This window comes from Saimiri boliviensis, chromosome 12 (genome assembly GCF_048565385.1).
Source record: "Saimiri boliviensis isolate mSaiBol1 chromosome 12, mSaiBol1.pri, whole genome shotgun sequence".
NCBI lineage: Eukaryota > Metazoa > Chordata > Mammalia > Primates > Cebidae > Saimiri > Saimiri boliviensis.
In genome coordinates, this window is record NC_133460.1 from 849,287 (window position 1) to 870,994 (window position 21,708).

Genomic DNA, 21,708 nt, shown 5'->3' on the forward strand with positions numbered 1-21,708 from the left:
GGGAGAGGCCTGTGGAGTTGGGTCGACCAGATGACTGATGCCTGAGGTGGGGCAGAGAAGAGGGCGCTGTGGGGCGGGCACAAGTCCAGATGCCAGCGTTCCCACCACACCTGGGCCCTCTGTCCCGCAGGTTGGCATCGTGGGGCGGACGGGCGCTGGGAAGTCGTCTCTGACCCTGGGCTTATTTCGGATCAACGAGTCTGCCGAAGGCGAGATCATCATCGATGACATCAACATCGCCAAGATCGGCCTGCACAACCTCCGCTTCAGGATCACCATCATCCCCCAGGTGGGTCTGGGTTCGGCCGGGGGCGAGCCAGGCCTGGTCCATCCTGGGGGTGCACTCGCAGCGATGTATGTATATTTTGGGGACAAACATACATTTGGCCCTACTTCACTGTATTTTTTTTTTTTTTTTTTTTCTGAAACAGGGTCTCACTCTGTTGCCCAGGGTGGAGTGCAGTGGCTCAGTCTGGGCTTACTGCAACCTCCGCCTCCCAGGCTCAAGCGATTTTCCCACCCCAGCCTCCTGAGTAGCTGTGACTACAGGCACATGGCACCACACCCAGCTGAATCTTCTTTGTATTTTTTGTGGTGGTGGGGTCTCAGCATGTGACCCAGGCTGCTCTTGAAGTGCTGGGCTCAAATGATCCTCCAGCCTTGGCCTCCCAAAGTGCTGGGATTGCAGGCGTGAGCCCCCGCGCCCGACTGACCTTCATTGTATTGAATTTAGGCTATGCTGCTGCTGCTTCCCTCAGTTTCCTTTTTGCATATGAGTCACAGTGTGAGAAATCACTAAGTATCATTCCCTACCTCCTGTCCCCACAAGGGTTAGTTTCCCAAGCATCTAGAAAAATCCAAAAAGACACCATCTTCTCTCTCTGCTGTCAGAGTCAGAATGAGAATCTCTCAGCCTTCTGAGAACTAGACAAATAATGTTTTCTTTTTATTTTACACTTGCGGGGTGCACGTGCAGGCTTGTTACCTGGGTATATTGTGTGATGCTGACGCTTGGGCTTCTGTGGATCTCATCACGCAAATGTTGACTACAGTACCTGAGAGAGAGTTTCTCGGCCGTTACCCTCCTCTATCTGCCCCCACTTTCGGAGGCTCCGGTTCTGTCGTTCCCATCTTTACATCCATGAGTACCCACAGTTCAGCTCCCACTTGTAAGTGAGAACATGCAGTATTGGGTAAGAAATGAGGATTTTTTTTTCTTAAATAGAGTCTCACTCTGTCTCCCAGGATGATGTGTGGTGGTGCAATCTCCGCTCACTGCAACCTCCACCTTCTGGGTTCAAGCGATTTTCCTGCCTCAGCCTCCCAATTAGCTGTGCTTACAGGCATGCACCACCATACCTGGCTAGTTTTTGTATTTTTAGTAGAGATGGGGTTTCACCAGGTTACCCAGGCTGGTCTCCACCTCCTGACCTCAGTGATCTGCCTGCCTTGGCCCCCCAGAGTGCCAGGATTCCAGGCGTGAGCCACTGCACCTGGCCTTTTTCTCCATTATTGAAATAGTGATTCCAAGGAGTGGGTTACAGGGGTGAGCCAACATGCGCCACCAAAATAAGGGTTTCCTAGACCGGCCCCTGCAGGTGGATTCCTTAACATGTTGCCTTTCAGTGTCATCTTCCCTAAAGCTTCTCAGAAGGTTCTCTTTTGAAGTTGGAGGATAGGTGAGAAATCTACAGGACTTGACCATTAGGAATTACCTGTGCTGCAGCTCACCTGTGGAAGGCTCTCAACCCACTTGCATAGTGAAGGCTCTAGAAAGTTGTATGGAAAGGAAGTCGGTCTTACTCGGCCAAACTCAGATTTTCCAGACTTTTTTTTTTTTTCCATTATTGAGAAAAATTGTCTTGCTCTGTTGCTCATGCTGGAGCGCAGTGGCAGGATCTTGGATCACTGCCAACTCCGCCTCCCTGGTCCAAGTGATTCTCCTGCTTCAGCATCCCGAGTAGCTGCGACTACAGGTGTGCGCCACCACATCAAGCTAATTTTTGTATTTTTAGTAGAGACAGGGTTTCACCATGTTGGCCAGGCTGGTCTCGAACTCTTGACCTCAAGTGATCTGCCCACCTTGGCCTTGGAGAGTGCTGGGATTCCAGGCCTGAGCCACTGCACCTGGCCTTTTTCTCCATTATTAACATCTCAGGAAATAGGGATTCCAAGGAGCTCTGAAAGCCCACCTTCAGCAGTCCTGGCCGGAAGTCCTTATGCCTCACCTCTTCTCCACCCACCTCAGCGTGACCTAGGTGTCACACGCCGCCACGCCCTTCTCCACCCACCTCAGCGTGACCTAGGTGTCACACGCCGCCACGCCCTTCTCCACCCACCTCAGCGTGACCTAGGTGTCACACGCCGCCACGCCCTTCTCCACCCACCTCAGCGTGACCTAGGTGTCACACGCCGCCACGCCCTTCTCCACCCACCTCAGCGTGACCTAGGTGTCACACGCCGCCACGCCCTTCTCCACCCACCTCAGCGTGACCTAGGTGTCACACGCCGCCACGCCCTTCTCCACCCACCTCAGCGTGACCTAGGTGTCACACGCCGCCACGCTCTTCTCCACCCACCTCGGCGTGACCTAGGTGTCACACGCCGCCACGCCCTTCTCCACCCACCTCAGCGTGACCTAGGTGTCACACGCCGCCACGCTCTTCTCCACCCACCTCGGCGTGACCTAGGTGTCACACGCCGCCACGCCCTTCTCCACCCACCTCAGCGTGACCTAGGTGCCACACGCCGCCACGCCCTTCTCCACCCACCTCAGGGTGACCTAGGTGTCACACGCCGCCACGCTCTTCTCCACCCACCTCAGCGTGACCTAGGTGTCACACGCCGCCACGCTCTTCTTTCTGAACAGGACCCTGTTTTGTTTTCGGGTTCCCTCCGCATGAACCTGGACCCGTTCAGCCAATACTCGGACGAAGAAGTCTGGACGTCCCTGGAGCTGGCTCACCTGAAGGACTTCGTGTCAGCCCTTCCTGACAAGCTGGACCATGAGTGCACGGAAGGCGGAGAAAACCTCAGGTAGGTGGGGGTGGACTGGGGGACACTGGATAAGGTCTCATAGGTGCCACCTCGGTAGGGCTGTTTGAAGATTCTGTCCAGACCTGTGGTAGACCTGGATTTGAGTCCCAGTTGTGCTGCAGATGACCCATTTGTCACTTCACCTTTTGGAGCCTCAGTTTCTGTATCTGTAAAATGGGTCTTAATCCAGGCTTTTTATACCATGAGGCTTTTTATAACCAGGATGGCCAATGTGTTTCCTTGTATACGCACCGGCTCCATTCAGTTGAGAGTGGCTGTCAGTTGTTAAACTATAGAAAGGCTCTGTACAGTTGGTCACTAGTGCTGCTCTGAGCCCTCCAAGTCCCCATGTACTACTCCAGCTGTCTCAATTCTCCCAGGATCCTGGAGCTCTGTCCCTGACCCAGTAGCTAAAGCATTAATGCCTGGCACAGCACGGGTACCTCTGGGGTGCTGCTGTGGTGTTCTTTGTGAGTACCTGGTTCTGGTTCAGTTATCCGTCTCCGAGACAACCACCAAGCCTCAGTCACGTTCAGCCGTAAAGCAGGGATCATTGCCACTATTTGAGAGCAGTCATCCAGGTGGCTCTGCTGATCTTGGCTGGGCTCACATGCGTGTCTCGGGTCAGCTGACTGTTGGCTTATCTACTTGGCCTCAGGTGGGGCAGGAAGGGTACATCCCTCATTCTCTAGCAGACCAGCTTGGGCATGTTGTCATGGCAGTGACAGGGGCACCAGAGCGTGCAAGCCCATGTTCATCTCACAGTTTTCTTTTGGCTGGTCTTATGTTTGCTGGTGTCCCATTGGCCAAAGCAAGGTATATGTCTGAGTCCAGAGCAACTGTCGCGGCCCCACAGTTGGACAGGGAGGCATGGATATGAGGCCATTTCTTTCTTTCTTTCTTTTGTTTTGAGACAGGGTCTCACTCTGTCACCCTGGCTGGAGTGCAGTGGTGCAATCTCAGCTGCAGCCTCTACCCCCAGTCTCAAGCAATTGTCCTCCTTCTGCCTCCCAAGTAGCTGCATGTCAGGTGCCTGCCACCATGTCCAGCTAATTTTTGCATTTTTAGTAGAGAAGTGGGTATCATCACCACATTGGCCAGGCAGGTCTGGAACTCCTGGCCTCAAGTGATCTGTTTGTCTTGGCCTCACAAAGTCCTGGGATTATAAGTGTGAGCCACTGTGCCCGGCTCTTTTTTGTTTTAGTTTTTTTAAGAGACGGGGTCTCACTCTGTCGCCTAGGCTGGAGTACAGTGGCTTGATCTCAGCCTCAAAACTCGGGGACTCAAGCACTCCTCCTGTCTCAGCCTCCCAAGTAACTGGGACTACAGAAGTGTGCCATCACATCCAGCTAATTATTTTTATTTTTATTTTTTTAGAGAGATAGAGGGTGTAGCTTTGCTGCCCAGGCTGGTCTCAAACTCCTGGCTTCAAGCAATCCTCACACCTTGACCACCCAAAGTGCGAGGTTTGTAGATGTGGGCCACTGTTTTGAGAAGATTCTGCATCTTGCTGAGTGGGAGATGTGTTCCGATTGATGAGTGATGTCTGCTGTAGGCACAGCTGTTGGGAGTGAGGCTGTCCTGTCAAGCAACACAGAGTGTCTCGTCTCACTCCTTCCAGCCTGGGCCTAGGTTCAGGGTCGGGCGGTTTGACCCAACACTGTCTCCTGGTCTTTTTCTTCTGGTCAAGTGTTGGGCAGCGCCAGCTGGTGTGCCTGGCTCGGGCTCTGCTGAGGAAGACGAAGATCCTCGTGTTGGATGAGGCCACGGCGGCCGTGGACCTGGAGACGGACGACCTCATCCAGTCCACCATCCGGACGCAGTTCGAGGGCTGCACTGTCCTCACCATCGCCCACCGGCTCAACACCATCATGGACTACACAAGGTAATGCCTGGCACGGTGGCCTCTGGGCTTGGGGAGTTCGCCTCACTCGCTGGCTCATTCATTTATTCAGTCACTCAACACTGTCCTTCTGCCGAGTGACAGCCCAGTGGGTGGATCCGCTCTTCATCCTGGATGGTACCAGGTGTTTCTCTTTTTTTCTGAGATTGAGTCTCGCCCCATTGCCCGGGCCATCGTGTAGTGGCGCCATCTCGGCTCACTGCCTCCTCCACCTCTGGGATTCAAGCAGTTCTCCTGTCTCAGCTTCCTGAAGAGCTGGGACTACAGGCATGTGCCATCATGCCTGGCTATTTTTTGTATTTTTAATAGTGACAGGGTTTCACCATGTTGGCCAGGCTGGTCTCAAACTTCTGACATCAGGTGATCGGTCCTCCCTGGCCTCCCAAAGTGCTGGGAGTACAGGCGGGAGCCACTGCGCCTGGTGGTACCAGGTATTTCTGACATCTTCTAGTCATTCATTCTGTCAGTGTGTCTGCAGAGCACACCTGCCCTGCTTCCAGACGCTGCAGACTCTGGGGGCTGCTGTCAGACAAGGTCCCTGCTTTTGGGACCAAGTAGCTTAGTAGATGGGGGAGACAAAAATTGGACAGAGCAACAAACCAACAGGGTTCCAGAGGGCAGCAGGTGCTGGGAAGGACACTTGCCAGGGACACAGGATAGTGACTGCCAGGCAGGGCCAGGGTTTCCATCCAGCACTGCAGGCCCAGTGCCTGGGGCCCACGGAAAGATTTACTTTTCTTTTAAAAATCAGAAGCAGGCTGGGTGCAGTGGCTCATGCCTATAATCTCAGCACTTTGGGACACCGAGGCAGGTGGATCACCTGCGGTCAGTAGTTTGAGACCAGCCTGGCCAACGTGGTGAGGCCCTGTCTCCATTCAAAATACAAAAATTAGCCAAGTGTGGTGGTGCGTGCCTGTAATCCCAGCTACTCTGGAGGCTGAGAAAGGAGAATTGCTTGAATTTGGGAGATGGAGGTTGCAGTGAGCTGAGATCATGCCGCTACACTCCAGCCTAGGCAACAGAGCGAGACTCCATCTCAAAAAAAAAAAAAGAAGAAATCCAGCCAAAAAAGAGTATAATCCAACCTGGGTTCTATTTATGCCAACACAGTCATAAAATAGAATTTTCAGCATTTTGTGTGGAGAATGCCACCCCCGCACCTCAGGCATCAGTGCCTGGAACCACAAAGTCAAAATGCAGCTCTGCTGCCAGGCTCTTGGGGGGTTTTGAGTTTTGCATGGGTCACCTCTGAGGAGGTGACATTTTAGCTGAGAGCTGAACCATGAAAAGGAGTCAGCCGTGGGAAGGTCTGGAATAGTGATCCTGAACCTTGTTCTTTAAGGGCTGGGATAGTTTCAGCTGTGTGGGCTTGTGGCCTCTCAGCTACTCAGCTCCCATGTTGCTTTGTGAAAGCAGCCACAGACAGTGCACAAATGAATGAGCATGGCTGTGTTCTAATAAAACTTTATTAATAAAAACAGGCAGGGTAGCAGATTTGGCCTGCAGACCACAGTTTGCCAACCTCTGATCTACAGGAAGAACATTCTAGGCAGCTGGTACAGCTGAATGTAAAACTGAATTAATGCACTTAATGAATTTGAAGGCTAGCATGAGGAGGCTGTTGGAGGTTGGAATTGAGGAGACAAGGCCAGAAAGGTAGGCAGGGGCAGATCTTAGAGCAGCATGTAGCCACAGTGAGAAGCTTGGAACTTATTCCAAGAATCCTGGAAAGCCATAGGAAGGTTTTAAGCAGGGGAGTGACATGATATTTCTATTTTATTTTGTTTTGTTTATTTTTGAGACAGGGTCTCACCCTGTGGCCCAGGCCAGAGTGCAGTGGTGAGATCACAGCTCACCATAGCCTCAAACTCGTGGCCTCACGCGATCTTCCTGTCTTAGCTTTCCAAAGTGCCAGAATTACAGGCATGAGCCTCTGCACCCAACAGACAGGACGTTTCTAGCTCACTGAGTACCACCTACTATGTGACAGATGCTGAGTTGGTGCTTTTGAGATACAGGACACAGAAGTGAGGTCAGACCTGGGCAGTGTCAAATCCTATAGGTCCTCAAATATTAGGGGCCGGTCAAGTACAGTGCACAGGCCAGATCTGGCCCCCTGCCTGTTTTTGTAAATAAATTTTTATTGGCACACAGCCATGCCTGTTCATTTGCTGTTGTCACCAGCAGCTTTCACACTTTAAATACAGCAGAGATGTGTAGTTGGACAGAAACCATGTGGCCTGCAGAGCCTGAAGTATTTACTCTCTGGCCTTTTTCACAAAAATGCTGCCAATCTTTATCGTAGACCGTGGTAAGATCTTTTTATTTTACTCTGAATGTAATGGAACAGTGAATGTGGACAGTCAACGCTGTTATTACTGCTCCCACCATGATTCATGTGGGGTAAATACTAAGGATGTGACCTCATGGGAGTTTGACATTGACTAGAAATAGAGATGGAGGGCGAGCAGCCAGCTGGAAGGCTACTGCACCAGTCCTAGCAGAAAGTGTTAGGGCCTGACCCAAAGCAGTGACTTGCCCAGGTGGTGTCCCAGGGGCATGAGGCACTAACCCCTCTCCTTCCCCGTGTCTGCACACCCTCTCCCTCCAGGGTGATCGTCCTGGACAAAGGAGAAATCCGGGAGTATGGCGCCCCCTCGGACCTCCTGCAGCAGAGGGGTCTCTTCTATAGCATGGCCAAAGACGCCGGCTTGGTGTGAGCCCCAGAGCTGGCTTATGTGGACAGAACTACAGGGCCTACATGCCAGCATCCAGGGAGGAGCCAGTGCCCCTGGGAAACAAAGCCTCCCACACTGAAACCAAAAAATAAAACCAAACCCAGAAAACGTATCTAAAGCAGCAGCCACCACCATCTGGTCCCCTGCCTGGAACTGGCCGTGAAGACACAGGAGAGACATAGAGATGTGTGCAACCCAAAACATGCACGCCCTGGCCTCTGGTGCCCCGAGACACACAGACAACCTCATGCCCCCGGGAAGGCAAGTGTGCTTCTGGTGCTTTCCGCAGAGGAGTCATTGGTTGTACAGAAGATCCTAGTGACCAAATCCAGTCTCCTGCCTCGGATCTCTCCAGCCGAAGTCTGTGGATTCCAAGTCTTTGAGATGCTTCTGGCTCCCATCACCACTGACATCCTTGTCTGGGTCCACCCGGAATGCTTCATTTCCTTGGGGCTGCTAGTTTTCAGGTCGAGGGGTCTGCTGAAAATCATTCTCTCCCATGGGCAGCGTCCCAGCACCCTGGATGGCCCTCTTACTGACATCCGGTCTTCCAGGCACTCAGAAGCTGGGATCCGACATCCCAGTGCCACCTCTACCAGGTGTTGCTTCGGGCCGGAGGCAGCCTGTGCCCTCCCACGCCTGTCCTCCTGGGAGGGACCTGGGTGGAGTAACAGATAACCTGGAGCTGGAACTGCAGCGCTGGGGGATCGCCTCTGAGTCGACTTTCCGTCTTGGACTCCCTTCCCCACCCACCCCCACTCCAGGCTGTCCCTTGCTTCTTTCTTTTGTTCAACAGTGTGAGAACAATCAACGCTTACTGCTGTTCCCTCCACGATTGATGTGGGGTGAATATTAAGGAGATGGCCTCATTGGGATTTGACGTTGACTAGAACTAGGGATGGAGAGTAGGCAGCTGGCTGGACGGCGACTGCACTCGTCCCAGCAGAGGTGTTAGGGCCCAGCCCAGAGCTGTGCTGGTTGCTCACAGTGTTGACTTTTCTTTTTTCTTTTTTCTTCCTGCCTCTTTTCTTTCCTTCTCCGGGTACCTGGTCATGGTTATGAAGCTTTCAAAGTAAATAACACAAGTACCTCCCAAGTATTACTAGTGGGTACCAAAAAGCATCCCGCGCATCTTTTCCTTGTTTCTAGCGTTTAGTCTCTGTCCCTGGGCATCCAGTTAGCTGCCGAGGGGGCAACCTGACATGTAGTCTCTGCTGCTCTTCCGGACACGAAAAGAACCCGTCTTTGAATACTGGGCGGTGGTTTTTTTTTAAATACTGCTCCAGGGAGAAAAACAGTCTCAAAACTTGAACTTCTTAGGAGGAGCATTGTTGTGCTGAGAAGTAACATTCCCAGCAAGTAGTGAGACGTGCGCCCTGCATTTGTGTTCCTGGAAGAAAATGGAGAAGCAGCATCTTCTAAAGCCTGTTCTTTCGAGTGTCTTGGTTGGAGCCCAAAGCGAAATCCAGAAAGCAGCCAGAGCTGACGGCTGCCCCAAGACTCATACTTGCTAAGAATTATGTCGCCGACTTCCGTCGCACACAGTGGCTCACGCCTGTAATCCCAGCACTTTGGGAGGCTGTGGCAGGCGGATCACAAGGTCAAGAGATGGAGACCAACCTAGGAACATGGTGAAACCCCGTCTCTACTAAAAATACAAAAATTAGCGGGGCGTGGTGGTGCGTGCCTGTAGTCCCAGCTACTGGGGCAGCTGAGCAGGAGAATCGCCTGAAGCCGGGAGGCGGAGGCTGCGGTGAGCGGAGATAGTGCCACTGCACTCTAGCCGGAGCCGGGCGACAGAGCGAGACTTTGTCTCAAAAAGCATTATGCCACCGACTTCACAGCCAGAGAGCATCTTTCTTTTAGGTAAAAATATATTTATTTTTTGTAAGTTATACCATTCTTTTGCATTAGGTAAACCAAGTTTTGGGGGATCCTTTGTAATGACTTACACTGGAAACGTGAACATTTGCAGTAAAAAAAAAATACATATATATATATATTTTCTTTCTTTCTAAACGGTGTTTCCCTTTCCTTCAGGGTGTCAGCCAGGGTTCCAGCCATCTCCTCTGGCACTGTCAGGATGTGCGATCTTCCTGTTTCTCTTTCCTTTTGACAAACATGTCGCCTCTGGTGGGAGCTGTTGCCAGAAAGAGCGAGTCCTAGAGGTCGCGCGTCAGGTGGGGTTCAGTGGGAAGGCGGGGCAGCCGCAGGGTGGACAGACCCTAGCTTGAGTCCTGCTCTTGTCATTTGCTGTTCATGTGACCCTGGGAAGGTCACTTAGCCTCTGAGCCTCACTTACTTTTGTAAAATGAGGCTGATCATACACACCCTGTGAGCAGTGATGTGTGTGGTACGCGTAGCTTCTGTCAGGTTCTAAGACACAGGTGAGGCAGAAATCACATGTGGGCAGAATGATCCTTGAAAATCCTGCCCCCTGCCTTTTTTTCCTAGAGGCAGGGTCTCACTCTGTTGCCCAGACTGGTATGCAGTGGCACAATCATAGCTCACGGCGGCCTCAGCGTCCTGGGTTCAAACGTTCTTTCTGCTTTGGCCTCCAGAGTAGCTGAGACTACAGGCATGTACCACCATGCCTGGCTAATTGTTAAAATTTTTTATAGAGACAGAGTCTTGCTGTGTTAACCAGATGGGTCTTAAACTCCTGGGCTCAAGGGATCTGCCCACCTCAGCCTCCCAAAGTGCTGGGATTGCAGGCATGAGCCACCGCGCCGGGCCTGAAAGTCCCTTTATGTTAGTCCGGAGAGGCAAGGCCATGCTGCAGTGTAAAATTCGCCATAAAAGCTTGGGAAATGCATGCAAGGCTTTATCTCCTGCTCCTGCGGTTCTTGACGAGAGTCAGCTGCCTCTCTAGGGTAGCTGATTTCCCTGTGACAGCTGATTCAGACTGTCCTGGTTTTATGACATGGCCTCCCAAGGGCTGGCTTCCAGGTCCCCACAGTGGGAGAAGAGAGTGGACGACTCTTCCCCCACTATTTTGTGTCTAAAACCAGAACTGACACAGTGAATCCCCCTCCCAGCTCGTTGTCCCAAATGAGTCACCTGGTCCCCACCCAACCATCGCGGGAGGCCGGAAATGGAGCAGTGTCGGCGGAAGAGAAGTATGTCCGCCTTTCCTAATTGATGTGGTGCCCAAGTTGTGGGTAGTGGAGTAGTCAGACTAGAGTGTTTGGTTTCTAGCTTCGACTGGGTGAATCTGGGCAGTAAGGAACGTTTCTTACGTTTGGAGAGCACAGCATTTCTCCCACTCCTAAAACCACGTACTACGTACATGTGCACGGGGGACACTCTGTCACTGCCACATGTTCCCTCAAGCCTTGCTGTCCCTGTTTGAAATTGTTGGCTTGCACTAGGGATTGTGGTGTTCAAAGGTGTTCAGAGAAGGCGGTTGAGGTGGTGAGCATTAGAATTAGTGGTATTGTCTGGGTGCAGTGACTCACGCCCCACTGAAACCACTGATGTGCACTGGGAACCACAGAGTATGAAGGTGACTAGTGAAAGGCTAGTAAGGTCATAACCATGAGAATGGGTAGTATCGCCAGGCGTAGTGGCTCACGCCTGAATTAAGTCATTGGCTTGCGTTAGGACCCGGAGTATGAAGGTGCCCAGTGAGAAGCTGGTGAAGTTGTGACCATTAGAATTAGCAGTATTGGCCGGATGGAGTGGCTCCTGCCTGTAATTTTTTTTTTAATTGCATTTTAGGTTTGGGGTACAAAGGTAGCCTGGTGGTGAGGACACAGTCTTTGAAGCCAGACCACTAGGGCAGACACCACTTACGCTCTGCTTTCTCATCTGCTAAAAGGGCCAGATGGTAGGACCTTATCAAAGTGTCCTGCTGAGGGGCCCAGTGATGGTGGCTTCCTCCCTGTGTCTGCTGGGTGTGTGTGTGGCAGGCATTTAGAGCAGTGTCAGGTGCAGGTAGTTTGGTGTTTGCAGTGGCAATGTGGACAGAGTTGAGTTTGAAGAGCCTACCGGGTGCTGGCATTGACCGAGGGAGGGGGTCTGCAGCCTTGCTCGATCTAACTCGTGTTCCACCCGCCAGCCAGGCGCTGCTGGCCAGAGCCTGTTTCAGGGGGATGAATGGCCTGGGCAGTCCTGCTGGCACATCTCCAGGCAGCTGTGGTGCAGGCCGGACAGCAGCCTCATTAGCAGACTGGCAGGCACCAGTTCCCACGTGCCAGCTGCCCGTGGCCCACACTCTGCTCCCTGGCACACAGCCTAGGAAGGAGGGTCTGGTGGCCCTGCCTCATGCCCAGCCAAGTTTGCCAAACGCCCACATGGCAGCTCCTGCCTGGGGTCACTGTGCAAAGCTGTCGAGGGGCTCAGCTCCAGGCAGAGAAAAGACAAAGGCTGCATCTGCTGCCCTTCCTTCGTCTGCAGCATACACGTGCCCGGTGCAGTGACTCAGAAGCAGATCCCCACTGTCCTTACTAACTGGGTCATCCACTTGTGAGGAGTTGTGAAGTCATGTCAACTCCTCGAGCCTCAGTTTCCTCACCTGTGAAATGGAGCTAGGAGTAAGCAGTTGTAGGTCCGCAGCTTTGTGGGCATGACTCGGGGCAGGTGAAGACTGTGGACTCCCTGCCCCACTTTGAAGGAGGTAGAAGCTGTGTTTCCATCTAGATTTGGATTACTCCAGGCCAAAAGGGGCATTACGAAACCCTGTGTCAGGATGGGCCATCAGAAAGTCCCTTGACCAGATGGACGGAGCAGGCCCAGTGTCCTCAAGAAAAGGTGGACTCCCCGCCTCCCCACTCCGCCTGGCACCGGCACAGCCACCGCCCAAATATCCGCGGATGATGGATGGCAGCGGGACAGGTTAGACCGGGGATTCTCAACCACGTGGGTCTTTGTGTTTTGGGTTTTTTTTTTTTTTTTTCCCAGTCTCCCAGGCCGGAGTGCAGTGGCGTGATCTCAGTTCATTGCAGGCTCCTCCACCTGGGTTTAAATGATTCTCCTACCTCAGCCTCCCGAACGGCTGGGCTTACTAGAACCTGCCACCACACCCAGCTACTTTTTATATTTTTGGTAGAGCTGGAGATTCACCATGTTAGGAAGGCTGGTCTCGAACTTTTGACCTTAAGTGATCGGCCTACCTCGCCCTCCCAAAGCGTGATTATAGGTGTGAGTTACTGTGTCTGGCCCAACCAGGTGGTTTTGACTCCCCAGGGGATGTGGGGCAGTGTCTGAAGATACTTTGCCACACCTGTGGTGGTGGAAGGGGGAGGATGTTACGGCATCTAGTGAATAAGAGGCCAGGGACACTGCTGACCATCTATGGTGTACAGGACGTGTTTGCACAGCACAGAACTTTGTGGCCCTACGTGTCAGTAATGCTAAGGTTAAGAAAGCCTGGGGTATTGCCTTCTCTGCTTCCACACACTCAAATCCATGTTGTATTAACTTAGGTGATCCTTGCAGCAGTGCCACGAGGTCAGTGAGAGGCCCTGGCTAGTGTCAAGTTAGGATCTGGCGTCTCACGCTGCCCTCCCTTCCCCGCGATCTCTCTGTGGCCTTAAGCTTGGCTGTGTTAGACATGGTTCTTCTTTCCTGGTGACTGAAGCTGGTTTGGTGAGTCCAATATTAATTTTCTGACCACTGTCAGAAACAGGTGTGAGGCAGCTGGGCATAGTGGTTGACGGCTATAATCCCAGTACTTTGGGAGGCTGAGGGGGGTGCGGATGACCTGATGTCAGGAGTTCAAGACCACCCTGGCCAACATGGTGAAACTCCAGCTCTAGTAAAAATACAAAAATAATTAGCAGGTGTGGTGGTGGATGTCTGTCATCTCAGCTACTCACTCAGCGGGCTGTAGCAGGAGAACCGCTTGAACCTGGGAGGCAGAGGGTGCAGTGAGCCGAGATCGTAGCACTGGGCTTCTGCCTGGGTAACAGAGTAAGACTCTCGAAAAGTAACGTGTGAGGAATGCAATGAGCTGTGCATTGGCTGCCCTGGGTTACAGCAAGTTCTCCACGCTCAGTGGAGTCCGGCCTCTGGATGTCAGCAGCCTCTGGAGCAGAACGGTGAAAAGAAACACTCCAGGTGTTCTGATGGTTGCTGGGGTGCCCCCAGCTGGAAGCTGGAATTTGGTCTTTAGCAACCACATGTAAGAAATGCACCCGCCAGGCATGGTGGTTCACGCCTGTAATTCCAGCACTTTGGGAGACTGAGGCAGGCAGATCACCTAAGGTCAGGAGTTGGAGACCAGCCTGGTCAATATGGTGAAACCCCATCTCTGCTAAAAATACAAATATTAGCTGGGCATGGTGGCGGGCACCTGTAATCCCAGCTACTTGGGAGGTTGAGGTGGGAGAATTGCTTGAGCCTGGGAGATGGAGGTTGCAGTGAGCTGAGATTGTGCCACTGCACTCCAGCCTGGGCCCACAGGGTGAGACTGTCTCAAAAAATATATATAGCTCGATCTATATATACACAAAACTGGGGAACAGAGCATGGTCGCTGGGGGCAGGAGTGCGGGAGATGGGTGTGGTCAGAAAATGGTGGTGGCTCTTCCGTATCCTCACCATGGTGTGGATTCACAAGCCTATATGTGTGATAAAACTGCATGGACCAAAATAAATACATACCCACATGTAGAAGTCAAATGGGAAAACCAAGCAAGACTGGTGTGTCGATGTTAATTCCCTGGCTGTGATACTCTAGAGTTAGCAAGATGTTGCCTTTGGGAGAAATAGGGTAACGAGTACATGAATTTCTCAATATTGTTTCCTTTAACTGCACGTGAATTTAGGATTATCCGAAAATAAACCTGTCAATTTGTAAGACGTACACACACCATGGCAGTCCCCAGCCCCAGGGATACCGATTTAAGGGTCTACGGCGGGCCTAGGCAGGTACTTGAGTCCCCAGGTGAGTCCAGGGCTCAGCCAGAGCTGAGGGTCACTGTTGACACTGGCTGCAGGTGGTTTGTATATTGCTAGGTCCTTCCAGCTCTGGTGCTGTGTGACCTTTGGCCACTTTTTCTGCCATTTTCCTCCCAGAGAGCAAAAGCAGGTCTAGACTCAACATCTCGTGGATCTGTTGATGACCCCGGGACCACTTCCATCTCCAGCACTGCAGGCTCTGCGGGCCGGCCCAGTGGGGCGGGGATGGTTGAGGAGCCTGGCTCAGACGAGGCCTGACTCCTGGGCCAGCCTGTAAAACAGGCCCTTCTGGGCCAGCAGCTGGGCTGGGCTGCCGCTCTCTGCCACCTGCCCCTTGTCCATGACCAGAACCCTGCGGGGGAGAGGGAGACAGAGAGGCACTTTGGACACCAGCCCAGGCTCTCGGCAGCTGTGAGAGCCCAGTGTGTCTGCACTGAGGTGTTCTCCATAGAGCTCCTGCTGTCTGTGCAGCTCCCGGACCCTCACAGCTGGGTTGGAAGCGTGTGCTGGGCGCATGTCCTTGGGCAGCCTTCCCGCTTGGCGGGTGTTCTTGGGCATTCCTCCTGCTCTGGCCCCATTCAGGGCCCTTCCAGCTCTAACCTGGAGCCAGTTGCCCACAACTGCCTCTGCCCCCCGCACCCCACTGCAGGGCTGCCTGGAGGTCTGGCCGGGGCGGGGGCTTACCGGGCACAGTCCATCACGGAGCGCAGGCGGTGGGCGATGAGCAGCACGGTGCACTGTGCGAACCAGCTCCCGAGCGCGGCCTGCATCTGCAGCTCCGTGCCCGGGTCCACAGCAGCTGTAGCCTCGTCCAGGATGAGGACCTGGGTCTTCCGGAGAAGAGCACGCGCCAGACACAGGAGCTGTTTCTGGCCCACACTGGGAATGATTGGGACAATTAGGTGGGATGTGTGTTGGCACATCGTGATGTGTGGGGTGTGCCCAGAAACAGGTCTGTGAGAGTGCAGGCGTGCAGCGCCTGTGTTCAGACATCCCCACACGCCGGGTCTGCCAGCTGCAGAGCTGAGGAATCCCTTCCTGCCAGCTTTCAGCAGGCCGACTCTAGCTAAGTCATTCAAATCGTTTGTGTCTGTTTTCCTTCCTGTGACATGAGTATTTCATTTTTTTCTGTTGATGGCCATTTTTTTTCTTTGCTCTCATTTTTTTTTTTTTTTTGAGATGGAAATTCATTCTTCATCCAGGCTGGAGTACAGTGGTACAATCTCGGCTCACTGTAACCTCTACCTCCCCATTCAAGTGATTTTCCTGCCTCCGCCTCCCAAATAGCTGGAATTACAGACATGCGCCACCACACTAGGCTAATTTTTTCTATTTTTTAAGTAGAGACAGGATGGCGCCATGTTGTCCAGGCTGGGCTCAAACTCCTGACCTCAGGTGATCCACCCGCCTTGGCCTCCCAAAGTTGGGGTTGCAGGCATGAGCCACCGTGCCCTAGTAGTTCTACTTCTAGTTTGAGAAATCCTCATGCTGTTTTCCGTAACAGCTGCGCTAATTGACATTTCCTCCAACAGCAAAAGCACAGCTTTGACTTCAGTCCTGCCCTTGCCAACAAACCTACGATGAGCCACCATTGCTTCCAGAATATAATCTATGCTCTTCCTACGACATTCCAGGCTGGTGTCAAGCAGGCCTTAAATGTACACGTGTATAACACATGGGTGGGACTTGGGATTCCAGGCATCAGCACTGCACCTGGCCTGTCTATGGCTATGTCTACTTCTGCGTCTTCACCTTGTACCAGACATGTAAGTGCTTGTATGTATGTTGACTCAACCCTCCTCATGTCCACAAAGGAAGGTATTATTGTTCTCCCCTTCTGAAAGAGGAGGACACAGATACAGAGAAGCTCAGTGGCTTGATCAAGGTGTCAAGGCTAGTGGTGGGTCCCTAATTTGAACCCAAGTCCTATGACCCCAGAGTCTGTGGATCCCCCCACTGAATTGTTAAGACAAGTCATGTAAAAGGGTGTGGGCTTGTCACAGAGGAAGCCCTTGGCATGGAGTAGCACCCTCTGATTCCAAGTGGAGAAGTTGAGATTCCAGGTCATGAGGACAGTGAGTCCCTGACCCAGGTGGGAACTGGGCCCCGGGCCCCAGCATGGCTGTCTTAACACCATAAACCCTTCCACAAAACGTCTAAAGCATTCCTTTAGACGATCAGAACCCACTACCGTCACACAGGCAGTAGAGGGCCTGGGTCTTGTCCCGACCTCACTACTTACAAGCTGTGTGACCTCAGGCAAGGCTCAGGCCTCCAATTCCAACTTTGAAATGACATTAGCAGGAGTGTGACTCTGAGGACTGTAATGAATAATGACGGTTTCCTCTCTGCCTGACACGGTTGCAACAGCTTTGTGCATGTAACTCAATCCTTGCAAAGTAGGTGGGTGCTATTTCCACTTTGCAGACAAGAAACTGAGGCACAAGAGATGGGCAAGTTGCCCAAGATCCTAGAGCTGGCAAGTGGGGGGCCTGGAATTGCGCCAGGCAGTCAGTCACCTGTGTATACTCTCACCCACCGAGCAACGCTGCCTCTAATGCTGGAAATGACTGGCGACTGCGAGCCCTTCTAACACGCTCAGGGTCAGAGGGGTTTATAAATCCTGAACAGCCTGTTTTGTTTTGTTTTGAGAGGGAGTCTTGCTCCGTCACCCAGGCTGGAGTGCAGTGGCGCAATCTCAGCTCACTGTAGCCACTGCCTCCTGGGTGCAAACGATTCTCCTGCCTCAATGTCTCAGCCTCTTGAGCAGGGATTATAGGCACCTGCCACCTCACCTGGCTAATTTTTGTATTTTTAGTAGAGACACGGCTTCACCATATTGGTCAGACTGGTCTCAACTGCCTACCTCAGCCTCCTATAGTGCTGGGATTACAGGGGTGAGCCAACGCACCTGGCCACCTTGGTTTGTTTTTAAAGGCATGCCTGTACAACTATGTTCATAGTGGCATTATTCAAAGTGGCCAAAAGGTGGAAACAGCCTGGGTACCTACTGGCAGATAAATGGATTAGCAAAACGTGGTCTATCCCTGTCATGGAAAATGATTCAGCCTTTAAAAGGAAGGGAATCTGACAGGGCTACACCACAGATGAACCTCGAGGGCACCATGCTACGTGAAACAAGCCAGTCACAAAAGACAGACACTATGATTCCACTTCATCCAGAGTAGTCACATTTAGAGATACAGAAAGAGGCTGCGCGCCGTGGCTTAACACCCAGCGCTTTGGGAGGCCAAGGCAGACGGATAACCTGAGGTCAGGAGTTTGAGACTAGCCTAACGAATATGGAGAAACTCCGTCTCTACTGAAAAATACAAAATAAGCTGGGGGTGGTGGCGCATGTCTGTAATCCCAGCTACTTGGGAGGCTGAACCAGGAGAATCTCTTGAACCCAGGAGCCAGAGGTTGCAGTAAGTGGAGATCACGCTGTTGCACTCCAGCTTGGGCAACAAGAGTCAAACTCTTGTTTCAAAAATAAAGTAAAATAAAATAAAATGCTGGTGGCCAGGGGCTGGGTAGGGGACAAGGGGAGTTAGGGTTTCATGGGTAGAGTTTCAGTTCTGTTGTGGAACTGAATGTACGTATTACTACAGAAACTGCACCCCGAAAAACGGGTCAGATGGGCTTGTGGCGGCTCACACCTGTAATCCCAGAGCTTTGGGAGACCTAGGCAACATGGCGAAACCGTCTCTACAGAAGAAAGATGAGCTGGGCGTGGTGGCTCACACCTCTTAATCTCAGCTACTCAGGACGCTGAGGGGGGAGAAGGCTTGAGCTTGGGAGGCGGAAGTTGCAGTAAGCCGAGATTGCACCGCTGCACTCCAGCCTGGATGACAGAGCCAGACTCTTGTCTCCACAACAAAAGTTGAGATAGTAAATTTTATGTGTATTTTTTCCCCACAATTGTTAGTTGTTGAGATGGAGCCCAGGCTGGAGTGCAGCGGTGTGATCTTGGCTCGTTGCAACCTCCACCTCCTGGGTTCAAGCAATTCTCCTACCTCAGCCTCCCAAGTAGCTGGGACTACAGGCGCCTGCCACCATACCCAGCGAATTTATTTTTAGTAGAGATGGAATTTCACCAGGCTGGTCTTGAACTCCTGACCTCAAGTGATCCATCCACCTCAGCCTCCCAAAGTGCTGGGATTACAGATATCAGCCACCACGCCTACAAACTTTTTTTTTTTTTTTTTTTTTGAGATAGGATCTCACTCTGTCACCCAGGCTGAAGTGCTGTGGCATGATCTCGGCTCACTACAACCTTCGGCTCCCTGGCTCAAACTTTCCTTCCACCTCAGCCTCCCAAGTAACTATGAAAAAATACATTAGCCAGGCATGGTGGCATACGCCTGTAGTCCTAGAGATGGGGTCTTCCTGTGTTGCCCAGGCTAGTCTTGAACTCCTGGACTCAAGCAATCCTCCTGCCTCAGCTTCCCAAAGTGCTGGGATTACAGGCATGAACTACGGCACCCAGCCCACACTTGACATTAAAAAAAAAAATTCTGTTACTTACAGTCCCAGTGAGTGGTGAGGTTACCACCCAATATCAAACAGTATTTTTATAGCACAATAAATGCTGAGCAAGAGCAATAAAGGCTATCAGTAGCCCTGTGTCAGTTGAGGTGGTGTTTTACCACCAAATATGTTTGGAAGGCTAATTTAGGGGGGGAATCTTGGTACTCAGAAACCGTGTTGGAGCTTGGAATTGCAGATAAGAGACATTTGGCCGGGTGCAGTGGCTCACACCTGTAATGCCAGCACTTTGGGAGGCCTAGGCGGGCGGATCAGGAGGTCAGCAGTTTGAGACCAGCCTGGCCAAGATGGCAAAACACCATCTCTACTAAAACTACAGTTAGCCAGATGTGGTGACAGGTGCCCTGTAATCCCAGCTACTCAGGAGGCCAAAGCAGAAGAATCGCTTGAACCCAGGAGGTGGAGATTGCCGATATATCATGCCATTGCACTCCAGCCTGGGCAATAAGAGTGAAACTATCTCAAAAAAGAGAGACATGGTCATTACATAAGAGTAATAATCCTACCAGAGGAGGCACTGCCTGAGGGCCCTTGGGAAAGTCTGGCCATTCCCCATCCCCCACCTCCCTGCAGGTCCCGGCCCTGGTGGGATGACCATACCTCAGGTCCTGGCCTCGGTCAGCACACTTGTACTGCAGCTGGCCGGGCAGGCTGGCCACCAGAGCTTTGAGCTGCACCGTCTGCAGGGCTGCCCAGATAGCTTCGTCCGAGTGCTCCTCCAGCAAGTCGAGGTTCATCCGTAGAGAGCCAGGGAACAGAATGGGGTCCTGGTGGGGACGGGCGGTGGATCAGAGCAGGGCCCCACCACGCCTCCCACCTTTGCCCAGCCCGTGACTGGCCTCACCTGAGGGATGATGGTAATCCTGGAGCGCAGTGTGTGCAGCCCCACGTGGGCAATGGGGACCCCATCGATCCAGATCCCGCCTTCAGCTGCCTCCTGGAGCCGCAGCAGCCCACAGGCTAGGGAGGACTTTCCGGCCCCTGTCCTGCCAACAATGCCCACCTGCCCGGGAGGAAAGCCCTGGTCTGACTGGAGGGTCTGTCGGCATTTTGGGGGCTATGTTTCCACTATGCCCCAGATCCGTCTGCCCATCCCTCCCTGTGTAAAGGCCCCCCTTCCATCGTCCACCTTTCTGTATATCCACCCATCAATCCAGCCAGTCTTCCATCTGCATTCTTCTCTAGCTTCCCCTTACCCGCTATCTCGTTCCCATCATTCTCCTCATCAACCTTTAGTTCCTCCATCTTTCCTCATCCTTCTATTTATACCTCTCCATCAGCTCTTGTTTCTACTCCCCCACCCCATCCAGGCTTTCATCCATCCCTGTGACCCTTTTTCCCACCCCATCACACCCATCCCCAACCCCATCCCTCTCTCTCTCTTCCATCCCATCCCATCCCACCCACCCACCCATTCCCAATCCCATCCCTCTGATTCTTCTAGCCCCTTCCATCTATCCATCCATTTCTCATTTCTTCTCCCCTATTCATCAGTTTGTTAACCCTTTCTTTCCATTTTTTCTCTCATTCGTCCCTCCTATCCGGGTCCATTCCCTTATCCATCTCCCGTCTGTTACCCATCATCCATCTTTATCTCTCTTGCTACTATTGCATCCCCAGCGTCTGACGCAAGGTGGGGTTTAACATTATTTAATAAATGGCTGAAACATGTGGGTCACCCCGCAGTATGCCAAGCACATGTATAGCACCAGAAGTAAAGGAATTAAAGGGTCCTAGCTCCAGTGTGCCACCATCTCGAATGGGAAACAGTGCAATTGAGTAAATGTAATACAGTACAACGAACAATGCTCTTTTTATTGACTGATTATTCATTTTTGAGACAGAGTCTTGCTCTATCACCTGGGCTGGAGTGTAGTTGTGCAATCCTGGCTCACTACAACCTCCACCTCCCAGGGCCAAGAGATTCTCCTGCCTCAGCCTCCTGAGTAGCTGGGACTACATGTTCCTGCCACCATGCTTGGCTAGTATTTGTATTTTTAGTAGAGATGGGGTTTCACCATGTTGGCCAGGCTGGTTTCATACTCCTAGCCTCAAGTGATCTGCCAACCTTGGCCTCCCAAAATGCTGGGATTGCAGGTATAAGCCCCGGCACCCAGCCGACAACACTGTTTATTATGAAGCTCTGGACCTGTGGCAATTCAGGGAAGCAACGAGGTGCTGCGCTTGCTCCCTGGGATTTGATAGCGGTGAAAAGAGAAGGCCTCACGGAGGAGGAGATACTTGCATGGAAGCTTCCAGGCTGAATAGGAGTTCAAGGAAGGCGAACACTCCAGGTAATGAACCCACCAAGTGGGCTTCCAAAACTAGAAGCTCATGGAGCTCATCGTACCACATGCCCCGTGGCAGAGATACAGCTGCTCCACAACACTGGCTCAGCCCTGGCAGAGCAATGAAAGAGGAGGTGGGGGCAGGACCCGGGCTAGGCAGAGCCTTGAATACCAAGCTCAGGAATTCAGACTTTAGCCCAAGAGAAGCTGGAACTACTACAAGGTTTTGAGCAGGGGAATGACATGCAGTGTCAGCTGCTGATAAAGATCACAGGATGGCTGGGCATGGTGGC

General features: G+C 52.3%; 2 protein-coding genes across 16 annotated transcripts in view; one reads left to right on the forward strand and one right to left on the reverse strand.

The window, feature by feature from the left end:
• ABCC1 (ATP binding cassette subfamily C member 1 (ABCC1 blood group)) overlaps positions 1-9,696 on the forward strand; it is a 187,297-nt gene extending 177,601 nt beyond the window's left edge. For all 8 annotated transcript variants that reach the window (XM_039478044.2, XM_074381615.1, XM_039478045.2 and 5 more), the window contains 4 exons: positions 131-289; positions 2,870-3,036; positions 4,727-4,921; positions 7,551-9,696. In XM_039478044.2, the coding sequence (XP_039333978.2) occupies positions 131-289; positions 2,870-3,036; positions 4,727-4,921; positions 7,551-7,659 (630 nt within the window). In that variant the 3' untranslated portion in view covers positions 7,660-9,696. The remainder of the gene's footprint in view (positions 1-130; positions 290-2,869; positions 3,037-4,726; positions 4,922-7,550) is intronic.
• Positions 9,697-12,550: 2,854 nt separating this feature from the next.
• Positions 12,551-21,708, reverse strand: part of ABCC6 (ATP binding cassette subfamily C member 6) — a 115,546-nt gene continuing 106,388 nt past the window's right edge. For all 8 annotated transcript variants that reach the window (XM_039478381.2, XM_074381609.1, XM_074381610.1 and 5 more), the window contains 4 exons: positions 19,972-20,130; positions 19,728-19,894; positions 15,264-15,458; positions 12,551-14,931 (listed from right to left, as the gene is read on the reverse strand). In XM_039478381.2, the coding sequence (XP_039334315.2) occupies positions 14,823-14,931; positions 15,264-15,458; positions 19,728-19,894; positions 19,972-20,130 (630 nt within the window). In that variant the 3' untranslated portion in view covers positions 12,551-14,822. The remainder of the gene's footprint in view (positions 14,932-15,263; positions 15,459-19,727; positions 19,895-19,971; positions 20,131-21,708) is intronic.